General features: G+C 42.5%; 1 protein-coding gene across 2 annotated transcripts in view; it reads left to right on the top strand.

Annotated features, from left to right (window-relative positions):
- The first annotated feature begins 93 nt into the window (after window positions 1–93).
- LOC112227973 (collectin-12) overlaps window positions 94–24659 on the top strand; it is a 62962-nt gene continuing 38396 nt past the window's right edge. The window contains exons 1-2 of one of the 2 annotated variants that reach the window (XM_024393028.2): window positions 94–572; window positions 4545–4595. In XM_024393028.2, coding sequence (XP_024248796.1) covers window positions 566–572; window positions 4545–4595 — 58 coding nt within the window. In that variant the 5' untranslated portion in view covers window positions 94–565. Of the gene's footprint in view, window positions 573–4534; window positions 4596–24659 lie in introns of those variants that run through there. The other variant, XM_024393027.1, reaches the window with a different exon arrangement.

The following is a 24659-nucleotide window of genomic DNA, read 5'->3' as shown; positions in this document are numbered from 1 at the left end:
TCCACAAGGGTCCCAGAGTTCGCGCTGAAAGGCATCCTCACCTTTTCCCCTTTAAGGAGTGCGAGGAGTGGGGGGGATCGGACAGATGTAGAACACACGTGGTTTGCTGCTAGAACGGGGCTCCAGACGCGGGACTTCCTTTGGCTTTGACATTTTTGTGGGTTTGTGATTGTGGCAGGCGCAGCGTACTGGAAAGAAGACATCAACAACCTAACACTATAGCCACGGGTGCATTTTACAGAGCTACACAAAATATTACGAATACGTGAACTTTTACATTTCTCTCCAACGCACGCTACATATTTTATTCAACTATGTATGCAAATAACGGAACAATGACATTCTAACGGGATGTTCGGGATGAACAAATAGCCTAACGGAGCGGTTCGTGCGCAATCATTACATTTTGCAGTTGGGGGAGCTGAACTTTTTGTGTACACGTTTAGTTTTCTGTTCTCAAAGCAACTGATTCAACTCTGCCCGGTTGGACGGAACTTTGAGATGCGCTAAAAGTGACATAGAGACTCTCATCTCTTCTACACTCCTAACAGATTTATATAACGCCATGAAAGGTACAGTATGTGTTATGCACAGTTATGTTCATCTTAAAATTGAGTTTTGAGAAGTTTGAAGTCGTAGCTAAACTATGATTTCGATGAATTCACGGTTTTCTGTATATGTGTGCGTGCGTGCTTATTTGTGCGTTGGGTTGTGTGTTGCACATCTGGATGAGATTAAGAGCCTGTGGTGTGGAGTTCAGCTGCGTTGGGAAATGACTTGGCCTTTCTCCGCCAGTCGCATCATTCTCTATAGTTGGACAATGAGATAGTGACTGTCTTTGTTTGATAATTTGGTCCTTGGTGATATGCCCTACATGTATGATAGCAGTGATATTTTTGGTCTAGGCTGCAGTAATATTACTCAAGTGAAATTTGAACCATATTATTGCGTATTTGATTATTTTTTTGTGTTTTACACGGATCTGTCATTTTCTCCTTATAAATCGACGTATTCCGTTATATAGTTATGTTGTAGTTATGTTAACTCCCCTGCGAAACACCGTTTTGTTATCTTACCTGTGCGAAATCAAACGTAACACCATAGATGGTAGTACTCAGATAGATGTGTCTCTCAAATTCAAAAGTGATCAGGGAACAATATCACTAACAATTGCTGTAAGTTTCCAGCGAAAGATGTACATAGACCTACTGTAAATCTATATTACAGTACAGTACTGTAAAGAGCAATGCATTATGGGGACTAAATTTGTGCAATATGCTGAAATTGCTCCGCCATTTCTTGGTTGCTAAAATTTGGTTAATTTCAATTGATGTGACAAAACAAATATAGTGTGGAGAATCGTTGTACCATCTAAACCTCTGTGGAATATATTTTTAATAACTAAAAATATTGTATTTTCAGCTGTTTGAAGCTGGGGTACTAAACCGAAAGTAACTTAAGAACGGGAAGCAAAGAAATAGTGCACATAGAACAGATCTACCACTTCTTAAACTTGCTTTTAATGCAAATTACATATCTATAACTCACATTTTTATTTGAATTCGGTCAGGTCACCCCAAAAAAGTTACATATTGCAGCTTTAACCATAAAGTACTGTATTGCTGTGTTGTATATTTTTTTGCAGCATTCTTTAAATTATGGCAAAGGTTTGGGATAAATGTTGTGGGAGGGGAATGAATCGCTAGCTCAACATATTTTGGCGTGACTTGTAAGTGGCTCTACGGTATTTGGTGCATCCGTTAGTGAGAATGCTGTAGCAATTGAACCGATATGTGGTTGAAGTTCCCTAATCATTTCATGTGTAAAGGGGACAGATGAGAGTGGCAGCAAGTCTTAAACCTTTACTGGTTGAGTTTTTTGCCAAGTCCTTTTGGTCTGCTTGGCGCTGTAGTCACAGCCACTTTGGAAGTCTTTGCAAGCGATATAAAACACCAAATATTCATAAATATTCTGTACTATATAAATGCCTAGCAGTCAACCTGTTTGCACCAGTCCCGTGTAATTACAGTAAAATACCAATATTACAATTACAGTAGCATTTACTCTCATACAGTATAGTTGTCACGGGTGTCGTTGGAAGTAGACCAAGGTGCAGCGTGGTGAGCGTACATTTTATTTGTATTTTAAAATGTCGCCAACAAAACAACAAACGAAAGAAACAACCATGAAGCTTAACAGGGCTAAGTGCCACAAACAAAGTTAACTACCCACACTGAAAGGAGGGAAAAGGGCTACCTAAGTATGATTCACAATCAGAGACAACGATAGACAGCTGTCCCTGCCAACACATAGAAACACAAATCATAGAAATAAAGGACAGAAAATGCCCACCCAAATCACACCCTGACCAAACCAAAAAGAGACATAAAAAAGGCTCTCTAAGGTCAGGGCATGACAATAGTAGGTACATTTTTAAGTATTGTACTGTATCGTTGCTCGGATATTACAGTTGCTTGGACATTACAGTAACTTCAAGTTACTGTGAATATTACAGTAACGTACTTTGCACTAGCCAGAGATGGGCAAAGATACATCAAAAGGTACCTTGTTACAAATACAAAATGCCTTGAAGACCAATGTATCCTTAACTACAACAACATTCTCAGTAACTTTTTACATGCTATTATTGTGATAGGTTATTAATTTCATCAACGTCATTTAGCAGACACTCTTATCCAGAGTGACTTACAGTCAGTGCATTGAACTAAGGAAGATCAACAAGAACATATCACAATCATGCCAAGTAAAAAGATGATGTTACCATTACCGAAAATGTTGTTGTCGTTAAGCGAGCACCTTGTAAGTTTATTTTTTGTATTAGAAAATACAGGTATTCAATATAGGTATTGAAAATATGGAAATACCTATATCAAATACATGTAACAGAAATACTGCCTATCGTTGGCCCTAGCTGCCTGGGCTGTAAATCTGCAACAGTTGACTAACCACTGTGCTTCCAGTAAAGCACTGTAAATTCTAGAAATACAGCTTGCTGCTGTAGTCAGGTGGTCCAGTAATATGCTGTAAATTTGTGTTTCAGTAAAGGTCATGTAAATCTACAGTAATTTACTGGTTCCTGTGCTGCTAGTAATTTACTGTACATTTACAGTAACCTACTAGCTACTGTGCTGCCAGTAATTTATTGTAAAACAAAATACAGGAAATGTCTTAGTGTAGAACATCTCATATGTCCATTTTGGACCTCTCTGTCACACAGGCTTGCATCCCAAATGGCGCCCTATTCTCTATGTAGTGTACTACCGTCCTCCTCAACCTCCTTCTCCCCTCCCCCTCACACTGCCCCCAGTCAAAACGGCATCTCTCCCTCTCCAACATCTGCTAGCCATTGTCAGTGATGTCCTTATCTTTCTGCAGCCTCCCTGCGCTGGCTTCTAGTGTAAGTGGAGTGCAGTGTAGTGTGGCAAAGTGTAATTAGGGTTTAAAGTCAACAACCCAGAGAAACCGCAGCTTGTGGCTTTTACAGGCCTGAGTCCTCCTGTCTCCTTTCCACATAGAAAGAGGCTCTTGATGGGGAGTTATAGCCTCTATAACACACCACGATGATAAAGCTATGTGCTGAGTAAGGCCTATATATTCGCCCCCCAGAGAGAAAGACATTTGTGTAGTGTCCTGGGCTGCAGCAAATGCCTGTTGGTGTCCTGCATCCATTTGGTTACCTAGGGTCACGTCTCAAATGGCACCCTATTACCTTTATAGTGCACTACATTTGACTACAGCCATGTAAGCCCTGGTTAAAAGTAGTGCACGACAGGGGAAAGGGTGCCATTGTGGACACATCCCCGGTGCTGCATAATTCTTCAGACATGCCGGAAGTATCATATTATAAACAGTCTGTGTCAGTTTGACTTTTATCACAAACACTGGATTCCCTGTGAAACATGGAGTGCTAACGTGTGTACATATAACAGTCCCTCCAGGATCTTGACATTTTTTTGTTGTGATAGTTAAGGCTGAAAATTCTTGGTTATATCACAAGGTCTCTCAACCAGAGAGAACCAGGGTAACAGAACAGTTACGGGGAGAACATTCGGTCCTGACCTTTGCTGAGGTGGGGTGGGGTACTCATTCCTCTGGGGAGTTGATATATTCAGAGTGTCAAATGTTTTTTGACCAGGGCCCATATACTATAGTAGTATAGGACCCTAATACAGTAAGTAGGGTGCCATTTGGGATGCAATAATGCAGTGTATATGAAGGTTTATAGAGAGATATATTTAGTTGATCATTCAATACACAATACAACCACATCATAACGCATTTAAAATCATTGAGGATGACACAAAAAAAGTCAAAACGTATTTCCATTATGGTAAATGTAGTGACACTTATCACCCCACGCAGTTGATTTCAGTGTGTGATGTGACTGTACCATCTTCTTGATCTATATGGTGTTTTTGTTCTGGAACCAATGGAGTATAGGCTACACGGTCCATTCGTTGCCGTGTGTGATTTCTCTCTCAGACCTCATGGTAACACACATGTCTCTGTTGTCATGCCCACAGACGATTTTGCAGACGAGGAGGAAGTACAGTCTTTTGGATACAAGAGGTTCGGTGAGTAGAGCACAACTCTCCTTACTGTCTTTACTCAATTCTCCACTGAGAGAAATATCAATCTCCCTTATCACCGTCGTGTGATACTTTGCATGCGTTTCACATGACAACTCATTCCCTATGAAGTGCACTACCCATAGGGCTATGGTGAAAAGGAATGCATCATATAGGGAATAGGGACAGACACAAGGCAGTCTGTCTCCCCACTGCCTTTGGGTCAGGGGGGTCAGTGATGCGTTCCTGTCTGGACCGTGCAGGGTTAAAAACAAAACAGCTCATTCTGGCTGACAGCGTGTCCGATCCAACCTCGCCACTGGTCCAAAAGCAGCAATCACAGCCTGCTTAGGTCAGGATGTCACAACTTCATAAACACACATACACTCAGTCACTGATAGACACACACCGTGCACACTCACACTCTCAAACTCACGCCTACATACATACAGAGTAAAAGAGAGAAGAGGAAGACAGAAACACCCCTCAAGGGGGAGAGAGAGAGAAAAACAGATCACAGCAAAATCACAGTCTAACTGAACAGAGCAATCCTCAATCATGAGACATCGAGGTCGAAGGAACTGCACAACATTAAGAAATGCTATAGATGGAAGGAATGTAGTGTAGAAATCTACCAAAAACAAATTCAATCCCTTTTAGAATACTTCCTGGACAAAATATTTCACTCTAATAGTGAAGATGTAAACTTGCCGTTAGAAAGTGTAAACAGTGTATTTGACCTTTCAGCTTCCCTATCAAATAAAAAAAATTCAAGTAGACAACCTAAGAAAATGAAAAACAATGACAAATGGTTTGATGAAGAATGAAAAATCTAAGAAAGAAATTGAGAAACCATTCTAACCAAAAACATAGATACCCAGAAAACCTGAGTCTACGCCTTCACTGTGGTGAATCACTAAAACAATACAGAAATACAGTACGGAAAAAGAAGGAACAGCACGTCAGAAATCAGCTCAATGTAATTGAAGAGTCCATAGAATCTAACCACTTCTGGGAAGATTGGAACACACTAAACAAACTTGAAGAGTTATCTATCCAAAACAAAGATGTGTGGATAAACCACTTCTCCAATCTTTTTGGCTCTGTAACAAAGAACAAAAAACAAAAACATACATATACATTATCGATTGCAAATCTTAGAATCAGCTTTTAAAGACTACTAGAACCCACTGTATTCTCCAATTACATTGAATGAACTACAGGACAAAATACAACCCTCCAACCCAAAAAGGCCTGTGGTATCCTACATGAAATGATAAAATATACAGATCACAAATTCCAATTGGCTATACTTAAGCTCTTTAACATCATCCTCAGCTCTGGCATCTTCTCCAATATTCAGAACCAAGGACTGATAACCCCAATGCACAAAAGTGGAGACACGTTTGACTCCAGTAACTACCGTTTGATATGCATCAACAGCAACCTTGGGAAAATCTTCTGCATTATCATTAACAGCAGACTTGTACATTTCTTCAGTGAAAACAATGTACTGAGCAAATGTCAAATTGGCTTTTTACCAAATTACCATATTCACCATGCACACCCTAATTGACCAACAAACAAACCAAAACAAAGGCAAAGTCTTCTCGTGCTTTGATTTCAGAAATTAAATTTGGCATGAGAGTCTACTATACAAATTGATGGAAAATGGTGTTGGGGAAAAACACACGACATTATAAAATCCATGTAAAGAAACAAGTGTGCGGTTAAAATTGGCAAAAAACACACATTTCTTTCCACAGTGGTGAGACAGGGATGCAGCTTAAGCCCCACATTTTTCAACATATACAGTTGAAGTCGGAAGTTTACATACGCCTTAGCCAAATACATTTAAACTCAGTTTTTCACAATTCCTGACATTTAATCCAAGTAAAAATTCCCTGTCTTAGGTCAGTTAGGATCACCACGTTATTTTAATGTGAAATGTCAGAATAATAGTAGAAAGAATGATTTATTTCAGCTTTAATTTCTTTGATCACATTCCCAGTGGGTCAGAAGTTTACATACACTCAATTAGTATTTGGTAGCATTGCCATTAAATTGTTTAACTTGGGTCAAATGTTTCGGGTAGCCTTCCACAAGCATCCCACAATAAGTTGGGTGAATTTTGGCCCATTCCTCCTGACAGAGCTGGTGTAACTAAGTCAGGTTTCTAGGCCTCCTTGCTCACACACAGTTTCAGTTCTGCCAACAAATTTTCTATGGGTTTGAGGTTAGGGCTTTGTGATGGCCACTCCAATACCTTAACTTTTTGTCCTTAAGCCATTTTGCTGCAACTTTGGAAGTTTGCTTGGGGTCTTTGTCCAATTTGGAAGACCCATTTGCGACCTTTAAATTCCTGACTGATGTCTTGAGACGTTGCTTCGATATATCCACAATTTTCCTCCCTCATGATGCCATCTATTTTGTGAAGTGCACCAGTCCCTCCTGCAGCAATGCACCCCCACAACATGATGCTGCCCCCATCGTGCTTCACGGTTGGGATGGTGTTCTTCGGCTTGCAAGCCTCCCCCTTTCCATCCAAACATAACAATGGTCATTATGGCCAAACAGTTCTATTTTTGTTTCATCAGACCAGAGGACTTCTCCAAAAAAGTACATCTTTGTCCCTATGTGCAGTTGCAAACCGTAGTCTGGCTTTTTTATGGTGGTTATGGAGCAGTGGCATCTTCCTTGTTGAGCAGCCTTTACGGTTATGTCAATATAGGACTGATTTTACTGTGGATATAGATACTTTTGTACCTGTTTCCTCCAGCATCTTCACAAGGTCCTTTGCTGTTGTTCTGGGATTGATTTGCACTTTTCACACCAAAGTACGTTCATCTCTAGGAGATAGAACATGTCTCCTTCCTGAGCGGTATGACGGCTGCGTGGTCCCATGGTGTTTATGCTTGCATACTATTGTTTGTACAGATGAACGTGGTACCTTCAGGCATTTGGAAATTGATCCCAAGGATGAGCCAGACTTGTGGAGGTCTACAATTGTTTTTCTGAAGTCTTGGCTGATTTCTTTGGACTTTCCCATGATGTCAAGGAAAGAGGCACTGAGTTTGAATGTAGGCCTTGAAATACATCCACAGGTACACTTCCAGTTGACTCAAATTATGTCAATTAGCCTATCAGAAGCCTCTAAACCCATGACATAATTTTCTGGAATTTTCCAAGCTGTTTAACAGAGAGTACAGTGGCAGAATACCTGACCACTGTACCTGAACCAAACTTTAGGAAAGCTTTGACTATGTACAGACTTAGTGAGCATAGCCTTGCTTTTGAGAATGGCCACCGTAGGCAGACCTGACTCTCAATAGAAGACAGGCTGTGCACACTGCCCACAAAATTAGGTGGAAACTGACTGGTTCACTTGATTAACATACAAAAGACAAACTGGCACAGAGAGCCAGGAAACACAGGGATAAATACACTGGGGAAAATAAGCGACACCTGGAGGGGGTGGAGACAATCACAGGAACAGGTGAAACAGATCAGGGCGTGACACAGTGTGCCATCACAGCAGCAAGATTTGTGACCTGTTGCCACAAGAAAAGGGCAACCAGTGAAGAACAAACATCATTGTAAATACAACTCATATTTATGTTTATTTATTTTCCCTTTTTTTACTTTAACTATTTGCATATTGTTACAACACTGTATGGAGACATAGTATGACATTTGAAATGTCTTTATTCTTTTGGAACTTTTGTGAGTGTAATGTTTACCATTAATGTTTTATTGTTTATTTCACTTTTGTTTAGTATCTATTTCACTTGCTTTGGCAATGTAAACATATGTTTACAATGCTAATAAAGCCCCTTGAATTGAACTTAATTGAGAGAGAGAGAGAGTACTCTGCCATTGTTCTGTTGATCCAGAAAGTCTGGAGGATGATGCTTCAGTCCAGAATTAGTCATCCACACATAGTGTGACTCAGGTCCATCAGGGAGGATGGAGTGATGAAGCGATAGAGGGAGGAATGGTCCCCCATGTTTATCCCGGCACCAGTGGAGACAAACTCAAACTGTGCTAAAACACAATCTCTCTCATCAAGGTGTCACCTGAGAGGAAGCATCCTGTTTGTGTTTGTGTGAGCTCGCTGCATCGAGAGACGCCAGCCCTCCACTCATTGGATGTGTCCAAAATGGCACCCTATTCCCTATGTAGTGCACTATTCTTGGCCAGAGCCCTATGGAAGATTAAAGGGTGCCAATTTGGTCACATCCAGACTAGACGAGAGCTCTCAGGGAACGAGGCCAAATAGCAAAGGCCAGTTTCGCTTTTACATTTATTTAAATGAACTCTGGACATGTGTAAGGCCTCGTAGGAGCAGAGAAGAGCCAGGCTGAGGAGAGTAGCTGCTGAACTCTGTGCAACCCAACCAGGGAGGGGATTCTGCTCTTGGCCCTGGGAGGACTATGCTAAAAGTAGTGCACTATATAGGGAATAGGGTTTCTATCTGGGACACAGGCAATGGCAGCTGTTGGCCTGGCCTACCATGCTCTTATAGGCCCGTCTCCACACTCTGAAGCTGTTATTGTACAAAATAACTATTTTCATGATGATCATTAAGTGCAGTGCTTGTAACTTTTAAACTATAGTGTAAATGAACCATTTATATTTCTCTATGCCTAGCTTGAGTATTAAACCCCTGAAGCCACCAGGTTCGATGGAGAGGGGTGTCTTCTAAACTGCATAGGGGAGACTCTCAACCAACATTGAATGACTTTACCCCGGAGTTTGGCCTAAAGACATAGACTTTGGTGATTCCAACTATGAGGCCCAAAAATACACTACATGACCAAACGTGTGTGCTCGTCGAACATTACCTTCCAAAATCATGGGCTTAAACATGGAGTTGGTCCCCCCTTTGCTACTATACCAGCCTCCACTCTTTTGGGAAGGGTTTACAGTAAATGTTGGAACATTGCTGCGGGGACTTGCTTCACTAAGAGTATTAGTGAGGTCGGGCACTGATGTTGGACGATTAGGCCTCGCTCGCAGTTGGCGTTCCAATTAATCCTAAAGATGTTCGATGGGGTTGAGGTCAGGGCTCTGTGCAGACCAGTCAAGTTCTTCCACCCCAATCTCGACAAACCATTTCTATATGGACCTCGCTTTGTGCACGGGGGCATTGCATGCAGAAACAGGAAAGAGCCTTCCCCAAACTGTTGCCACAAAGTTGGAAGCACAGGATCGTCTAGAATGTAATTGTATACTGTGGTGTTAAGGTTTCCCTTCCCTGGAACTAAGGGGCCTACCCCGAACCATGAAAAACAGCCCCAGACCATTATTCCTCCTCCACCAACATGTACAGTTGGCACTATGCATTCGGGCAGGTAGTGTTCTCCTGGCATCCACCAAACCCAGATTTGTCCGTCGGACTGCCAGATGGTGAAGTGTGATTCATCACTCCAGAGAACTCGTTTCCACTGCTCCAGAATCCAATGGCGACAAGCTTTACACCACTCCAACCGATGCTTGGCATTGCGCATGGTGATCTTAGTCTTGTGTGTTACTGGGCTACTCAGCCATGGAAACCCATTTTATTAAGCTTCCGACGAAAAGTTCTTGTGCTGACGTTGCTTCCAGAGGCAGTTTGGAACTTGATAGTGAGTGTTGCATTTTTACACGCTATGTGGTTCCGCACTCGGCGGTCCCATTCTGTAATCTTGTGTGGCCTACCACTTCGCGGCTGAGCCGTTGTTGCTCCTAGGTGTTTCCACTTTACGAAGGTGACATCCTAAAGACAGTGCCACGTTGAAAGTCTCTGAACTCTTCAGTAAGGCCATTCTACTGCCAATGTTTGTCTATGGCGGTGTGCTCGAATTTATACACCTGTCAGCAACGGGCATAGCTGAAATAGCCAAATCCACTCATTTGAAGGGGTGTCCACTTACTTTTGTATATATTGTGTGGTATACCCTGGCCCCCCAAAAATACCTCTTCCACTGTGGCACTGGTGTTGTCCTGGTGTTATACTAAGGACATTGTCCTCAAATGGTATAGTCTGGGACGGGGGTGATTTTACAATACGATGTCTCACTGAAAGTGAAAGGGATGATTGTGAAAGTTTTTCTGTCCCTTTTGTTTACCTTGTCTCTCTCAAGTTGTTTATCAGACTTCCTCCTCCTCGAGTATGTCCTTCCGTTAAACCTCTTTTGGGGAATTCCAGTCATTTTGGGACTACAGCTGGCAGCAGTAGTCCCAGTGTTCTCATGAAATGCAGGCTGATCCGTAAGGCAGGTATTCGCAGAGCATTGAGCCAGCCACCCTTTTCTACCTTTTCTCAGCATATCCAAACTCTCTCAGGACAAGATGGCTGAATTTCAGAGTGAGAGCGAGCGGAGTGAACTCAACCTTAGCTCGGGCATTCTTTCCAGCACAAAGACCTTGGGATCGTCATATTAAAAGCTAGAAGGTGTAATATCAATACACATGTCCCACTAACATTTTGTGACCACATGTTGAAATGTGTATATGTGCTTTTGGTGGAGTCTTGACACAAGTACTGACATATGTGCGGAGTCACCCAGATAACCATTGAACTCTCGTTCTCTTTTTTTCTCTGAGTGTTCGAAGAAGCTGAGCGGATATGACCTTGGGTTTATGCAAAGATACATATTCAACAGATACTCTTTTTACTGTTTCTCCTTTTGCCGTCTGTCTTTTCCACTTCTCCCTCTCACACACACGCATGGGCTGAGTGAATTCATATGGTATTCCCATCAGTCTCTCCTCTGCCAAATTGAAGCCAGCTCAAGATTGCCTCCCTAGTCCTCAAGGTTTCGGACATATTTATTTTTCTGTGGGTGGTTGACATAGGATGGCCATTAGCTTTTCGGGCCGAACCCCCACATCTCCGTTTAAATCTGTGGATAAAGGAGGATTTGTCATGGGCCACCTTGGCCTTCAATCACCAACCTGGGCATCAATACCTTCAGATCTTCTGCTGCCAGCTACTGATGTGGATGAGTCAGCTCAGTGTGACTTTTTATTGGTGGGCTTTCATGTGTGAGTTTCCAGGTACAGGAGAGTAAAGGCTGGGAACAGCCAGAGAAGAACACGTAGATAAGTAATTGTTGTAAGCAGCTGTCCCGGTGGGTGGACTCCTGGGATCTGGGGCTTGAGGTCTGAGGTCTAGGTTTGAGGGTTTCTCTTGAAACAAGTCCCAAATGACACCCTATCCCCTAGTGCACCGTGAAGGAAATAGGGTGCCATTTGGGATGAAGACTTCTTCTTCTACCACACATCTGGCTTTCTGGAGTCCTCGCCAGGCGTCCTGCGGATGGCGTGAAATCCAGAGTGTGCTGATCAGTTTCCTGCACTTGTTATGGTTTCACTCCCCGTCGGCACGGCCTGGTACATTCCAGGAGAGCGGTGCGGCGGTGGTGCTGGAGTCAGTGCCCGGGCCCAGCTGTGTCAGCAGCAGCAGTACACCAGCCGTACTGGTGGTTTCACTCCAACGGGACGCACCACACGCAACCCTCCCCTACCCAGCCTCACCCCTTCTCTGACTGCCCCTCTTCCTATCCTCACCATCTCATCGCACAAGTGTCCCTGCCCCACGCGTGGTGAAGTGGGAAATTGAGTTAGTCAATATCGAAGGACATTGACGTGGAATGAGGCGTAGCGTGCCACTGAATCTTTCCCACTGACCCCAATGGATTAAGCTGCGTCATCAATCTGCCGGTGCTATGCAGTGGTAGGCAGCACTATGAAGGGGTGGAATGCACTTTTATGTGGTTTTCGTCTCTTACTGAAGTTCAATCAATCAATCAATCAATGAAATGTATTTCTAAAGCCCTTTTCACATCAGAAGTTGTGGCGTTGCAGTATAACTCCCCTGTCCCCATATTGCTCTCTCTGTTGAAAGCCTATGGTTGGTTTTGATGACCCTTTATTGTTGAAGGAATGCCATAAATGTTCTTGCCACGCCCTCTGCCTTCAAGGGGTTCATTTGTGCCATAGGGGGCAGAGGGAGTCCCCCAGACTCTTAGGTTGTTACTCTTTCAACATGTTCACATCTCTCTTCGTCTCTGTTTTCCCCTCTCTTTTAATGTGCATGCTTTTGGCCCATAATACATTTTGATTGTCCTTTGGTTGTGTTCAGACAGTTTGGAGATGGCTTAATTACATTTACGCTCATTGCATAACTAAAATATTCCATGGCCATGCCCACATTGACACTTTTCCTATGAGAAATATTTTAAATTCTCAGTGAATGTCAAATCAAATCCAATCAAATTGTATTTGTCACATGCGCCGAATACAACAGGTGTAGACCTGGCAGTGAAATTCTTACTTACAAGCCCTAACCAACCATGCAGTTTTAAGAAAATACCACAACAAAAAAAGTAAGACATAAGAATAACAAATAAAGAGCAGTAGTAAATAACAATAGCGGGTCTATATATAGGGGGTACCGGTACAGAGTCAATGTGTCAATGTGCGGGGCGACCAGTGTTGAGGAAATGTAGGTAGAGTTATTAAAGTGGCTATGTATAGATAATAACAGAGAGTAGTAGCAGCGTGGAGGGGGGCGGCAATACTCTTCTAGAATGAAGTAAAAACAATGATGTGGATAACTCTTTGACATAGCGAGAACCATCAGAGCGAAAGAGATGAATGAGAGCCAGGCCAATGTTTCGATTGGCTAGCTCGTGGTCAAACCCTACTAGTAATTACACACATCTTAAAAGACGTTTTAAACCAACCGCTTCACAATGCAAACATTTTGCATAGTCAGACTCTGAGTCTCTGAAACCAGAAAACTAAGACACAGGATTGACCTGAGAGGCCAAAACTACACACTTAACCTGACCTGACCGGGTGACCACGTGACTGCGTACGTACGGTCATCCACCTGTGCACCTCCTGCTAAGTCGTGGTGAAAGCAGGGAGAGATGGGAAGGGAAAGTACTTATGGAAGTCACCCAGGGACACGGCTACAAACCTGAGGCTCAACCTTGTAAAACCTTCCTGCAGGCCAGAGAGAAAAGAGAGGGAGAAGAGAATGAGAGAACAGAAGAAAGAAGGAGAGAAAAAAAAGAGAAAGAGGAGAGAGAGTGCCAGTGGATGAAGAATGAGTAAGAAAGAGAGAAGGAAGGAGAGAGAAAGAGAAACAGAGGGAATGTTTAGTTAGTGGAGGGGGGTGGAAAACCATAAATCTCGAGCTGAAAGACTGAAGCATAAAATGTAAAACCAGTCGTTAGAGAGAACAGGACAAGTTCTTAATTCCACATCTCCGGCTCAGTGCAAAAATATTCAAGGTTGTCCTACGTATTCCTTTCTCTGTCCAGGGAACAGACTGGTCACACTGAGAGAATAAACCAATACGAGTAAGAAGCTGAGGCTGAGGCCCTCATGGAGCCACTGTCAGAATGTATACAAGGACGTATCTGCTCTGGTAAAGGAGAATCCTACACCCGTAGAGAGACAGAGGTATGGGAGAGAGAAAGAAGCATGGGGGGGGGATGACAGAGGGATGGGGAGAGAGATAACATTGATGGGGAGTATGAGCAAGAAGAACAAGAGGTGTTGAGAGGGAGTGGGGGGGCTCAACCCGGGAGAGAGGAAGGGAGTGAAAATGAAGAGTGAAGACAAGTTGAAGGAAAACAGGGCTGATGAAAGACAGGAGCAGGAAGGGAAAAGGGAGCTCTTTGTGGGGAGATAAGAATGTCTAATATCTAGTTACACTCTCTGTGTGTGTGTGTGTGTGTGTGTGTGTGTGTGTGTGTGTGTGTGTGTGTGTGTGTGTGTGTGTGTGTGTGTGTGTGTGTGTGTGTGTGTGTGTGTTAATGTGTGTGTGAGTGTGTATTTGTGTGCGTGTATGTGTGTATGTGTGTGAAGGAGTGAGTGTTCTTCCCTACTTGGGGAGATTCAGCCGAACATGGTGTTTATGTTGATATGAAGCAATGACCTGCAGATCATTTGTCCAGTCACATGTTGCAAACTCTTATACACCGTTCTTACATTTCTAATGCTAAGCTGTGATGTGTAGCTACATTGAATGGACAGAGATGTGCTGATGATTTCCCTTCAATGGCTAAATAGCATTAAAGCGACTTATGTTTATAATGTCTTTATCATCCTTTTTTATTATCTTTCATGACATACTTTGGCTTTCCTTCTCACGCGTTCACATTCTCCCTCAGACAGACACGCTCTCCAGACAGTCATAACTTGCTCCTATCGATTTGGAATCTCCCAGAATGATCGGAACCAGGCATGAGTGCCAAGTGAGAAATGGCCTAATATCATAAAGGACATGAATCTTTTCTTTCCAGAGAGACCTCCACCCATGGGCTCATCACCAAATCAGAGGCTGCATCTGAAAGGGTTCCCTATTCCCTATATAGTGCACTACTTTTGACCACAGCCCTATGTGCCCTGGTCAAAAGTCGTGCACTACACACGGAGTAGTGTGCCACTTGGGACAGAGCCTTCATACCAAAACAGCGATCAAAATATTTTAGGTAGAAGACAACAGTGAGTAGAAAAACAGATTTCTTGGGTCCAGAGACTATCAATTTTGGCAAAAACAAGGTTGAAAGGTTTTCATAGATTTGGCACCCTTTGTCTCCTGTACAACCAAAATGGCCACCAAAAGCATTAGAATAAGCTTATCTTTTGCTCCTTCAGCAGAATTAAGGAGTAGGTGGTGTTAATTGAGGCGTCAAAGTGAAGATTTGGAATTTAGGGAGAACAATGATGTTTTTGCCAGAGTAACACATTAAGCTGATGCTTAAACCTGATTTAAATTGAATTTGGTAATCCAGTGTCAGTGACTCTGGCTCACCTGTCTGTGAGGAAAAGCAGCTTCCCCCTACACACGCACACACGCACACACACGCACACACAAATACACACACAGAGACACACAGACACACACATTCATGCACGCACTGACGAACACACGCACACAGACACACACAGCGAGACACAGGCACATGCACACATGCACGAATGCACGCACACAGACACACACGCACAAATGCAAGAACACACACCATAATATCCCCATCGTGTCCTTGGACTGACCCATGTACATAGATTTTCGTCTTTTTGAATTAGGTTCAATATTACCTCCTTTTGAGAACCATTTTAGAAGTTTTCCATGCAGGGGATCTGTATATCCCAAAAATGTATTTTAAAATAACATGTACTCTCAACAAAAATATAAAGGCAACATGTGAAGTGTTGGTCCCATGTTTCATGAGCTGAAATGAAAGATCCCAGGGACAATAAAAGGCCACTCACAACACAATGCCACAGATGTCTCAAGTGTTGAGGCAGCGTGCAATTGGCATGCTGACTGCAGGAATGTCCCCCAGAGCTGTTGCCAGAGAATTTAATGGTAATTTCTCTACCATAAGCCGCCTCCAACATAATTTTAGATAATTTGGCAGTACGTCCAACCGGCCTCACAACCGCAGACCACATGGATGGCATTGTGTGGGCGAGTAGTTTGTTGATCTCAATGTTGTGAACAGAGTGCCCCATGGTGGTGGTGAGATTATGGTATGGGCAGGCATAAGCTTTGGACAATGAACACAATTGCATTTTATCGATGGCAATTTGAATGCACATAGAAACCGTGACAAGATCCTGAGGCCCATTGTAGTGCCATTTATCCGCCACCATCACCTCATGTTTCAGCATGATAATGCACGGCCCCATGTCGCAAGGATCTGTACACAATTCCTGGAAGCTGAAAATGTCCAAGTTCTTCCAAGGCCTGCATACTCACCAGACATGTCACCCATTGAGCATGTTTGGGATGCTCTGTATTGATGTGTACGACAGCGTGTTCTCGCCCATATCCAGCAACTTCGCACAACCATTGAAGAGGAGTGGGACAACATTCCACAGGCGATAATCAACAACCCGATCAACTCTATGCAAAGGAGATGTGTCGCATTGCATGAGACAAATGGTGGTCACACCAGATACTGACTGGTTTTCTGATCCACACCCCTAACTTTTTAAGGTATCTCTGACCAACAGATGCATATCTGTATTCCCAGTCAGGTGAAATCCATAGATTAGGTCCTAATGAATTAATTTCAGTTGGCTGATTTCCTTATATGAACTGTAACTCAGTAAAATCTTTGAAATTGTTGCATGTTTTTGTTCAGTATAGAAGCCTATTACACTTGGCAAGCAGGCAGTCCTTTGTACTACTACCTGCCTACTATACTGGAAGCCTACATTTTTTTACCTTTATTTTTACTAGGCAAGTCAGTTAAGAACAAATTATTATTTTCAATGACAGCCTAGGAACAGTGGGTTTAACTGCCTGTTCAGGGGCAGAACGACAGATTTGTACCTTGTCAGCTCGGGGATTTGAACTTGCAACCTTCCGGTTACTAGTCCAACGCTCTAACCACTAGGCTACCCTGCTGCCCCAAGTCATACTCTGTCTTTAAAATTATGTAATGCTGTGTGTGTGTGTGTGTGTGTGTGTGTGTGTGTGTGTGTGTGTGTGTGTGTGTGTGTGTGTGTGTGTGTGTGTGTGTGTGTGTGTGTGTGTGTGTGTGTGTGTGTGTGTGTGTGAGTGAGCGGGTGCGGGTGCGCGTGCGCGGCGTGTGTGTGTGCGTGATGATGAATTTGGGGATTCTAATTTCTACTGGTTTAGTAGAAACTACCAATACAAATCCTAAATCTGTTTTGGGAAGTTTGAAACATTAATGAAAGAAAGAAATTGACTCAGCCAGATGCCAAGATCAACTTACTGCTTCCTGGTTTAGAAAAACAGCTGAAGTGGAGAAGATGATGTATATTCTGGTCCAAATCCCAGTCAAACCCATAATGACTATCACATTCTCAGACGTGGCCAAGACTGAGACGGAGAGAATTTTGCAGTTATATTTCCTTTTTCTAAACCCAGTATACCTGTTTTTGCTTGCTCTGCATATTCTGCCACTGCAAATGCAAAGGGGTGGGTTTACGACAATGACACTAGGAAACACAATTTTCAGAATGACAGTCAACATTTTTTTAACGTGAGTTGCCTAGTGAGTTGGCATTTTTCCAAAATCACTTCTTTTATAGTATTGTGTCCTCATCTTAGTCAGATCTCTAAACATCCGGTCAGGCCTCGCCAGCTCTGTCATTGGCTGAAAAATACCACTTATGCATGTAGAACAGAGGTGCATTCAACAAGGGAAATAGTTTGTTAGCGTTAGCTGTTAGGCCGTCATTGTAAATAAGAATGTGTTCTTAACTGACTTGCCTAGTTAAATAAAGGTAAAATAATAATGTTGACAAAAGAAAAGCTAACATATTCCATTTGTTTTGTATTAGCCGCGACCGTTCGCTAACGTTAGCTAACCGTCTGAGAAGATAGTGTGTGGCGAATGTGCGTGTCCAAACTGCCGCTAACTACAACAAGTGGCCATGTAAACTTTCTATATTTAGTAGGAATAGCCAAATCGTTTTCAGTTGGACTATTCTCTAAAAAGCCACAGTAAACATTACAAAAAGTGTCTGTTTGATGTTTCACCGTAACATTTTGGAATGTTCATTAAAGTCGTTCAACTGAAATTGTTACTCTGGCGCAACATGTTCGCTGCAAACAGAAGCCTTGTTGAACTCGCCTTGTTGAGCTCTCAACTTCACAGACTTGTGAGGTCACTTCTGTTACTTATTTCTCCAAAAATGTTATCCTAAAAGGTCAGTGCCCTGACCTGTATACATAAGGCTTGGACATTGTTTTTATCACTGAAAATATTTGTTCAGAGAGTTTAGAGTGAGAGTGAGGAGTGTTCTCTTCAGCTCATCCTTCAACTTGTCCTCACGAATACTAAACTACCAGTCTACTCCATAGTAAGTGATCTAATTTGAACACAATTTTGTCTGTTGTTGATTAGCGTGTGTTCCAGTAAGTGGTATTTACTTGGCATGAATCGCAAGCCCAGATGTCTGACAGTCAGATGTCTGTACTGGTTCCCTCGTCTCTAATAGGCTAAACCAAGGTTTTCCGGCGGAGAGCGTGCCACTCTCTAGTCTGGCGTGTGTCCCTTCCAGTCCAACTAGCTGCAGCCGATGGCTCACTGTCATGGCGACTGACAGGCCACTCCCCCACATCCAGCCACAGATGTGGTAGGCCACCCAGAGAGAACTCCATCCAACTCCATCACCCACGATGCACCAACGCAGACAGGAGATGGCTTCTATTGTTACAGCCCTCAGAATGCAGCCCATGACTTTCACGGCTGCGCCTGTTTTCTTTTGCATGTTGATCTGTTGATGTTGGACGTTTCTAAGATTTTGGAAGGAAAACACACATTTTGGTTAAATATCATCGTCCATGTGGTTTTCTCTCATTCAAATGTGTCCATGTGGAATTGTGCTCCTGCTTTCAACTCACAGAAGTTATCCTAATCTCACTTTTTTATTTATTTTTATTTTTATCTTTCACTTGTAGTTTTTGTCCAACTGAAAGCTGGCCTTCAAATGGACAGTTTTTTTTGTCTCTTTAGTAACAGTTTAATACCACAATACATTCCATTGAGTGAATCTTCTTTCCTTCCTTTAACTTTGAGACTGACACACAACTTCTCTCTGCTTTGTGTACTGACTGTAACGAAGATAAAAAAAAATTTTTTTACTCTGTTTATTAAGTTTTACACACACACAGAGAGACATACAAGACAAGACAAAGCAATATAAATAATATACTCAACTAGAAAAAATACAAATAATACATTTTTAAAAATTGCTTTAAAGATACCATACTTTAGACAAGTTAAACACACCAGGCAGAAGGCTACAAAGGTTAAAGGGCAATCTATAGTACAGGGACAGAGCAAACACCTCACCATTGTTGCTGTAAACAGTCAAGGGATAGGGGTGGAGAAATGCAACCACTCACAGACAGCTATGGCCACAGACCGACCATCCACTGGACCAAAAATAAAAAGTTTACAATGCTTTAAAATAAAAAAATGAATAATAATCATTTTATGTAGGTGTGAACAAAATGTAAAAATAAAAATAACTGGGAAAAACAAGCTCACACTTCAGTCTCTGCCCGGGCAAGATGAACAAGGCATCCGCAGGTCACAATCAATAATCACATCAACCTTAATGCCCCCCCAGACAAAACACAAAGAAAAGCTCATCCAACCCTTAAGTCACAGGGGTGTCAAATACAGACTTATTTTGGTTTTAATAGGAGTGCCATCAGAGAATGGACTGTTTGAAGTAAGACCGGAATGGAGCCCAAGCCTCATTAAACAGTTTGGGGTTCCCCCGTGAATTGAATTGAATTTTTTCTAGTTTCAGAGAGCACAACACATCTCTCACCCAATATTTATAAGATGGGGGAGCTGCCATCTTCCAGTTCTGTAGTATTATCCGTCTAGCTAAAAGAGTTGTATAAGCAACAGTGTCTGACTGGATTCTTGACAGGGGGGTACCTATGGGCAGTACTCCAAAAAGGGCTGTAAGGGGAGACGGATCTATAACAGTGTCATATATAGCAGAGAAACATTTAAATATTAATTCCCAGAAACCTGACAGTTTATGACCCAAAACATATGCAACAGTGTGGCTGGTTCCACTTTACATCTGACACAGGTAGGATCAAAATCAGAGAATATTCTTCCAAGTTTGGCCCCCGACCAGTGGATACGGTGAACCACCTTGAATTGAATGAGGCTGTGTCTAGTGCTTAAAGAGGACGAATGCACCCTGTGCAGCACAGATTCCCAGGTGTCTTCCCCAAGTTCCTCCCCTAAATCCTTTTCCCATCGAGTCTTTAAAGGCACCAAAGAAGGGTTCTGTAAGTCATGAATGATTGCATATACATCTGAAATTGCGCCCCTAGGAAGCTTGTTCAGCTCTAAGATGCCCTCTATAGCTGTATTCGGAGGCCTATGGGGAAATGCAGGTGTGTTAGCTCTGACAAAGTTCCTAGTCTGGAGATAGCCGAAAAAGTGGGATTGGGGGAGGTTGAACTTTTCCTGCAGCTGAGCAAAAGAGGCAAATGTATCGTCAAAGAATAATTGGGCTAGTGAGGAGAGGCCTAGTGAGTGCCAGATGCCAAAAGCCCCATCATTCAAAGATGGAGGAAATAAAATGTTCTGATTGATTGGGCCTGATAGAGAAAAGCCTCGGAGGCTGAAGGCTAAACGGAACTGATTCCAAATTTTAAGGGACTGGGTTGACACACCTTTTGCCAAGGGACACTGGGAGAGACGAGCACAACACAGAGGAAAGTGCAGCAGGTTTACACGATTCAGACTCCATCTGGACCCAGAGTGGTCTAGGGCCAGTAGGATCAGTCTGCAGCCAGTACAGAAGGGCTCTGAAATTTGCAGCCCAATAGTATGTCTGAAAATTTGGTAGAGCTAAACCCCCCAATGACTTAGGCTTCTGTAAATGTTTTCTACCAATCCGTGGTACCTTTCCATCCCAAATAAAATGCATGAATGTTTGATCCAGTGAAATAAAAAAAGATTTTGGACAAAAAATGGGTAAACATTGAAATAAATATAAACATTTGGGCAACACACTCATTTTAATGACATTAATCCTTCTGATAAGAGAAAGAGGTAGCAAATTCCAATAAGTAAAATATTGTTTCAAACTGTCTGCTAGAGCAACAAAGTTTTCCTGAAACAAATTTGAATATTTCCTTGTCACGTTAACTCCCAAGTAGGTGAATTGATCCTGGACAATCCTAAACTGAGAACTTGTAAAAGAGCACTTTAAAGCAGCCTTATTTACAGGAAAAAGCTCACTCTTGCCTAGATTCAGCTTGTACCCTGAGATTGATCCAAACTTTTTAAGAACAGATAAGGCACGTGGCAATGAGGTATCAGGGTTAGAGATAAACAAAAGGAGGTCGTCAGCATATAGCGAGACTTTCTGCTCTAAGCCCGTCCTGATTAAACCTTGAATGGCATCATTAGAGAGTAGTGCAATGGCGAGAGGCTCGATTGCCAAAGCAAACAACAAGGGGGAGAGTGAACAACCCTGTCTGGATCCGCAGCGCAAGGGAAAATAGTCAGAGGACAAGTTGTTAGTCCGTACCGAAGCCATGGGGGAAAAATAAAGAATCTTTATCCACACAATGAATTTGACGCCAAAGCCAAATCTATAAAGGGCAGCTGTTAGGTAATCAAACTCAACACGGTCAAACGCTTTTTCCGCATCAAGTGAGACCACCACCTCCGTGTCCTCCGACGCTGGGGAGTACAGTATATTCATAAGGCACCTAATATTGAAAAACAAATGCCTATTTCTCACAAAGCCAGTCTGGTCAGAGTGTATTACTTGGTGCAGCGAGCCTTCCATACGGATGGCTAAAAGCTTGGCTAGGATTTTGTAATCACAGTTTAAAAGCGAGATTGGACGATAGGATCCACATTCCAGGGGGTCTTTGTTTTTATTTAATAGTAATGAAATTGAAGCCTGATAAAGACTAGGGGGTAGCTTTGAGGTATTAAGGCACTCTGCAAATAGTCGAGACAAGAATGGGCAAAGCAGACCAGAAAACGTCCTGTAAAATTCGGTTGGAAAACCGTCCGGACCCGGTGATTTACCACTTTTCATTGTGGACACTGCTGTTGCAATCTCCTCAGGTGTAAATTCTTCTTCTAGACAGTCATGGGAGTCTGTATCAATTGAAGGCATATTCAAGCCATTAAAGAAGGAATCAATCAGCAAAGGGTCTTGAGGGGATTCAGAGGTGTATAGCGCAGAGTAAAATTGTTTGAATTGATCATTGATCTCTTTATGTATAACTGTGGTGGCACCAGACGGGGTCCTTATCTTTGGGATTAAACGTGAGGCCTCAGATTTACGGATCTGATGTGCAAGGAGTTTACTGGCCTTGTCGCCTTGTTCATACACTCTGTATCGAGCTCGCAAGAGTAACTGTTTAGCTTGCCTGGTAGAAAGCTCATCAAATTCAGTTTGGAGTAGTTGGCGCTCTTTATGCAGATCAGAGGAAGGATCCGTAGCATACTTCTCATCCAATGTGGCTATGGACTCGCTTAGGTCCCGAAGTCGCTGAGAGCGAACTCCGTTTTGGTTGGCTGTATAAGAAATAATTTGACCATGTAGGTATGCTTTGAGAGACTCCCATATGGTAGAGCAGGACATACCTGGTGTTGAATTAGTTTCTAGGAATAAAGTTATTTCAGAAGAACTCCTTATCTGAGAGTAAAATGGGGTTGAGGCGCCATTGATAACACATAGGAGGTCGCTGGGGAAACTCTAGTTCAAGCACTAATGGTGAATAGTCAGAAATAACAATACTCTCGTAAGTACACTGCCGAAGGTTAGGCAGAAGTTTTTTGTTCAAAAAGAAGTAATCACTCCGGGAGTATGTTTGGTGAACATGAGAATAAAAGGAATACTGTCTATCTGTAGGATGTAGGAAACGCCAGGCCTCAAACATAGCATATTTCTGAAGAAAGGATTGAATAAGTAGGGCACATTTAGATGGGCCTGTAGTTGTTCGTGAGGACTTGTCAAGAACTGGGGACATTTTACAGTTGAAATCCCCCCTAAAATCAACAAATGAGAATCTAAATTGGGTATAGCAGACAAAAAGGAAGAAATGAAACTTGTGTCATCCCAATTGGGAGCATAAACACTAGCCAAAACAAGAGGGGTAGAAAACAGTTCACCGGTTACTATGACGTATCGTCCCTTAGGATCAGCAATAACCTCAGAAGCTACAAAGGGAGTAGATTTATCAACCAAAATGGCAGCACCTCTTGATTTACTATGAAAGTTAGAGTGGAACACTTGACCAACCCAGTCCTTACGCATCCTAAAATGCTCACCAGTCCTCAAGTGAGTCACGAAGAGACATTTTACTAAGAATGACATGAACCACTTGAGAAGCTATAGATCCAACAAAAACAAGTCCACACTGGTTTTTAGTTTCACTAGGCAATCCTATGCAAACCATCTTAACATAAGGCTCTGTAAAAGCTATTATTCCTCTGAATGGCAGAGTTACTTATTACAACCTAACCTAAAACCCCCCGAATCAGAGAGTGGCTTCTTCCAGATTGACCAGAAACAATGAAAACCAAACCACGACCAACACCATAGTGAGGTGAGTGAGGGAGTACAGTAACGTAACAGAACATGGGGTCCCATTGGAATGCATGCCTCTGCCTGTGTCTCAAATAGCACCTTATTCCCTATATGATACACTACTTTTGACCAGGCTCAGCCACTGGTCGAAAGCTGTGCACTATAAAGGGAATAGGGTGCCATTTGGGAGACTTCCAGAAGCAGGAAGCAAGTCTTCTCTAATTGGCTCAGCTGTGAGGACATGACTACAGTGACTGAATACTCTATATCTGAGTACTATAGTATTTACTGTAGTGTTTTTGCGGACTGTAGTATACTGTAGTATTTTCTATAGTGTTTTATTATCTATTTTCCATAACCTGTAGGTAGGACTGAGGACTGAGGATTGAACAGGCAGTTCAGCACTTGTGCTCTTTTCTATAATATGAAAGGAATACAATGTATGGTCTGTACTTGGCATGTAGGTTTCTCACTTAGGAGTGGTACAAATTGGAATATGGGGGATGGGAATGGGCAGGTTATATGTACACTAAATACTGTAGTATATACTGTACTATAGTAATTACTGTAGTATTTTTGCTGACTGATTGTCGGGGTAGGTTCCTTGCTCCTTGTCAATCATTGGCTTATTGGTGAAATCAGCAGTCAGACAATATCTTTAAGCAAATCAATCAAAACGGTATTAATGCAATTGCAGACAGAAGTTGACAATGGAAACACAGCATGTATGTCTCAGAGTAAATTCTGCAACCCCACCGGAGGGCGCAGCTGATTTTATACATGTGGTCACTCCCTAGTGGTATGATCAGCTACGTCAATGTATGTATGCAGCAATATGCTGAGGTTACCTTATAAGGCAACCTAGTACAGTAGCTTCTCTGAATTCATTAGCATTGTCCACTGTCACACAAGATCAAAATGTCAAAAACAGACAGTGGTTTCTTCTCTTTATCTAGTTTCGGGCTGACTCAGACCTAGCCTGCAAGCACA

The sequence above is a fragment of the Oncorhynchus tshawytscha genome, linkage group LG29, assembly GCF_018296145.1.
Source record: "Oncorhynchus tshawytscha isolate Ot180627B linkage group LG29, Otsh_v2.0, whole genome shotgun sequence".
Taxonomy (NCBI): domain Eukaryota; kingdom Metazoa; phylum Chordata; class Actinopteri; order Salmoniformes; family Salmonidae; genus Oncorhynchus; species Oncorhynchus tshawytscha.
Note: the sequence above shows the minus strand (reverse complement) of the source record. Positions and strands in the feature narration are given on the sequence as shown.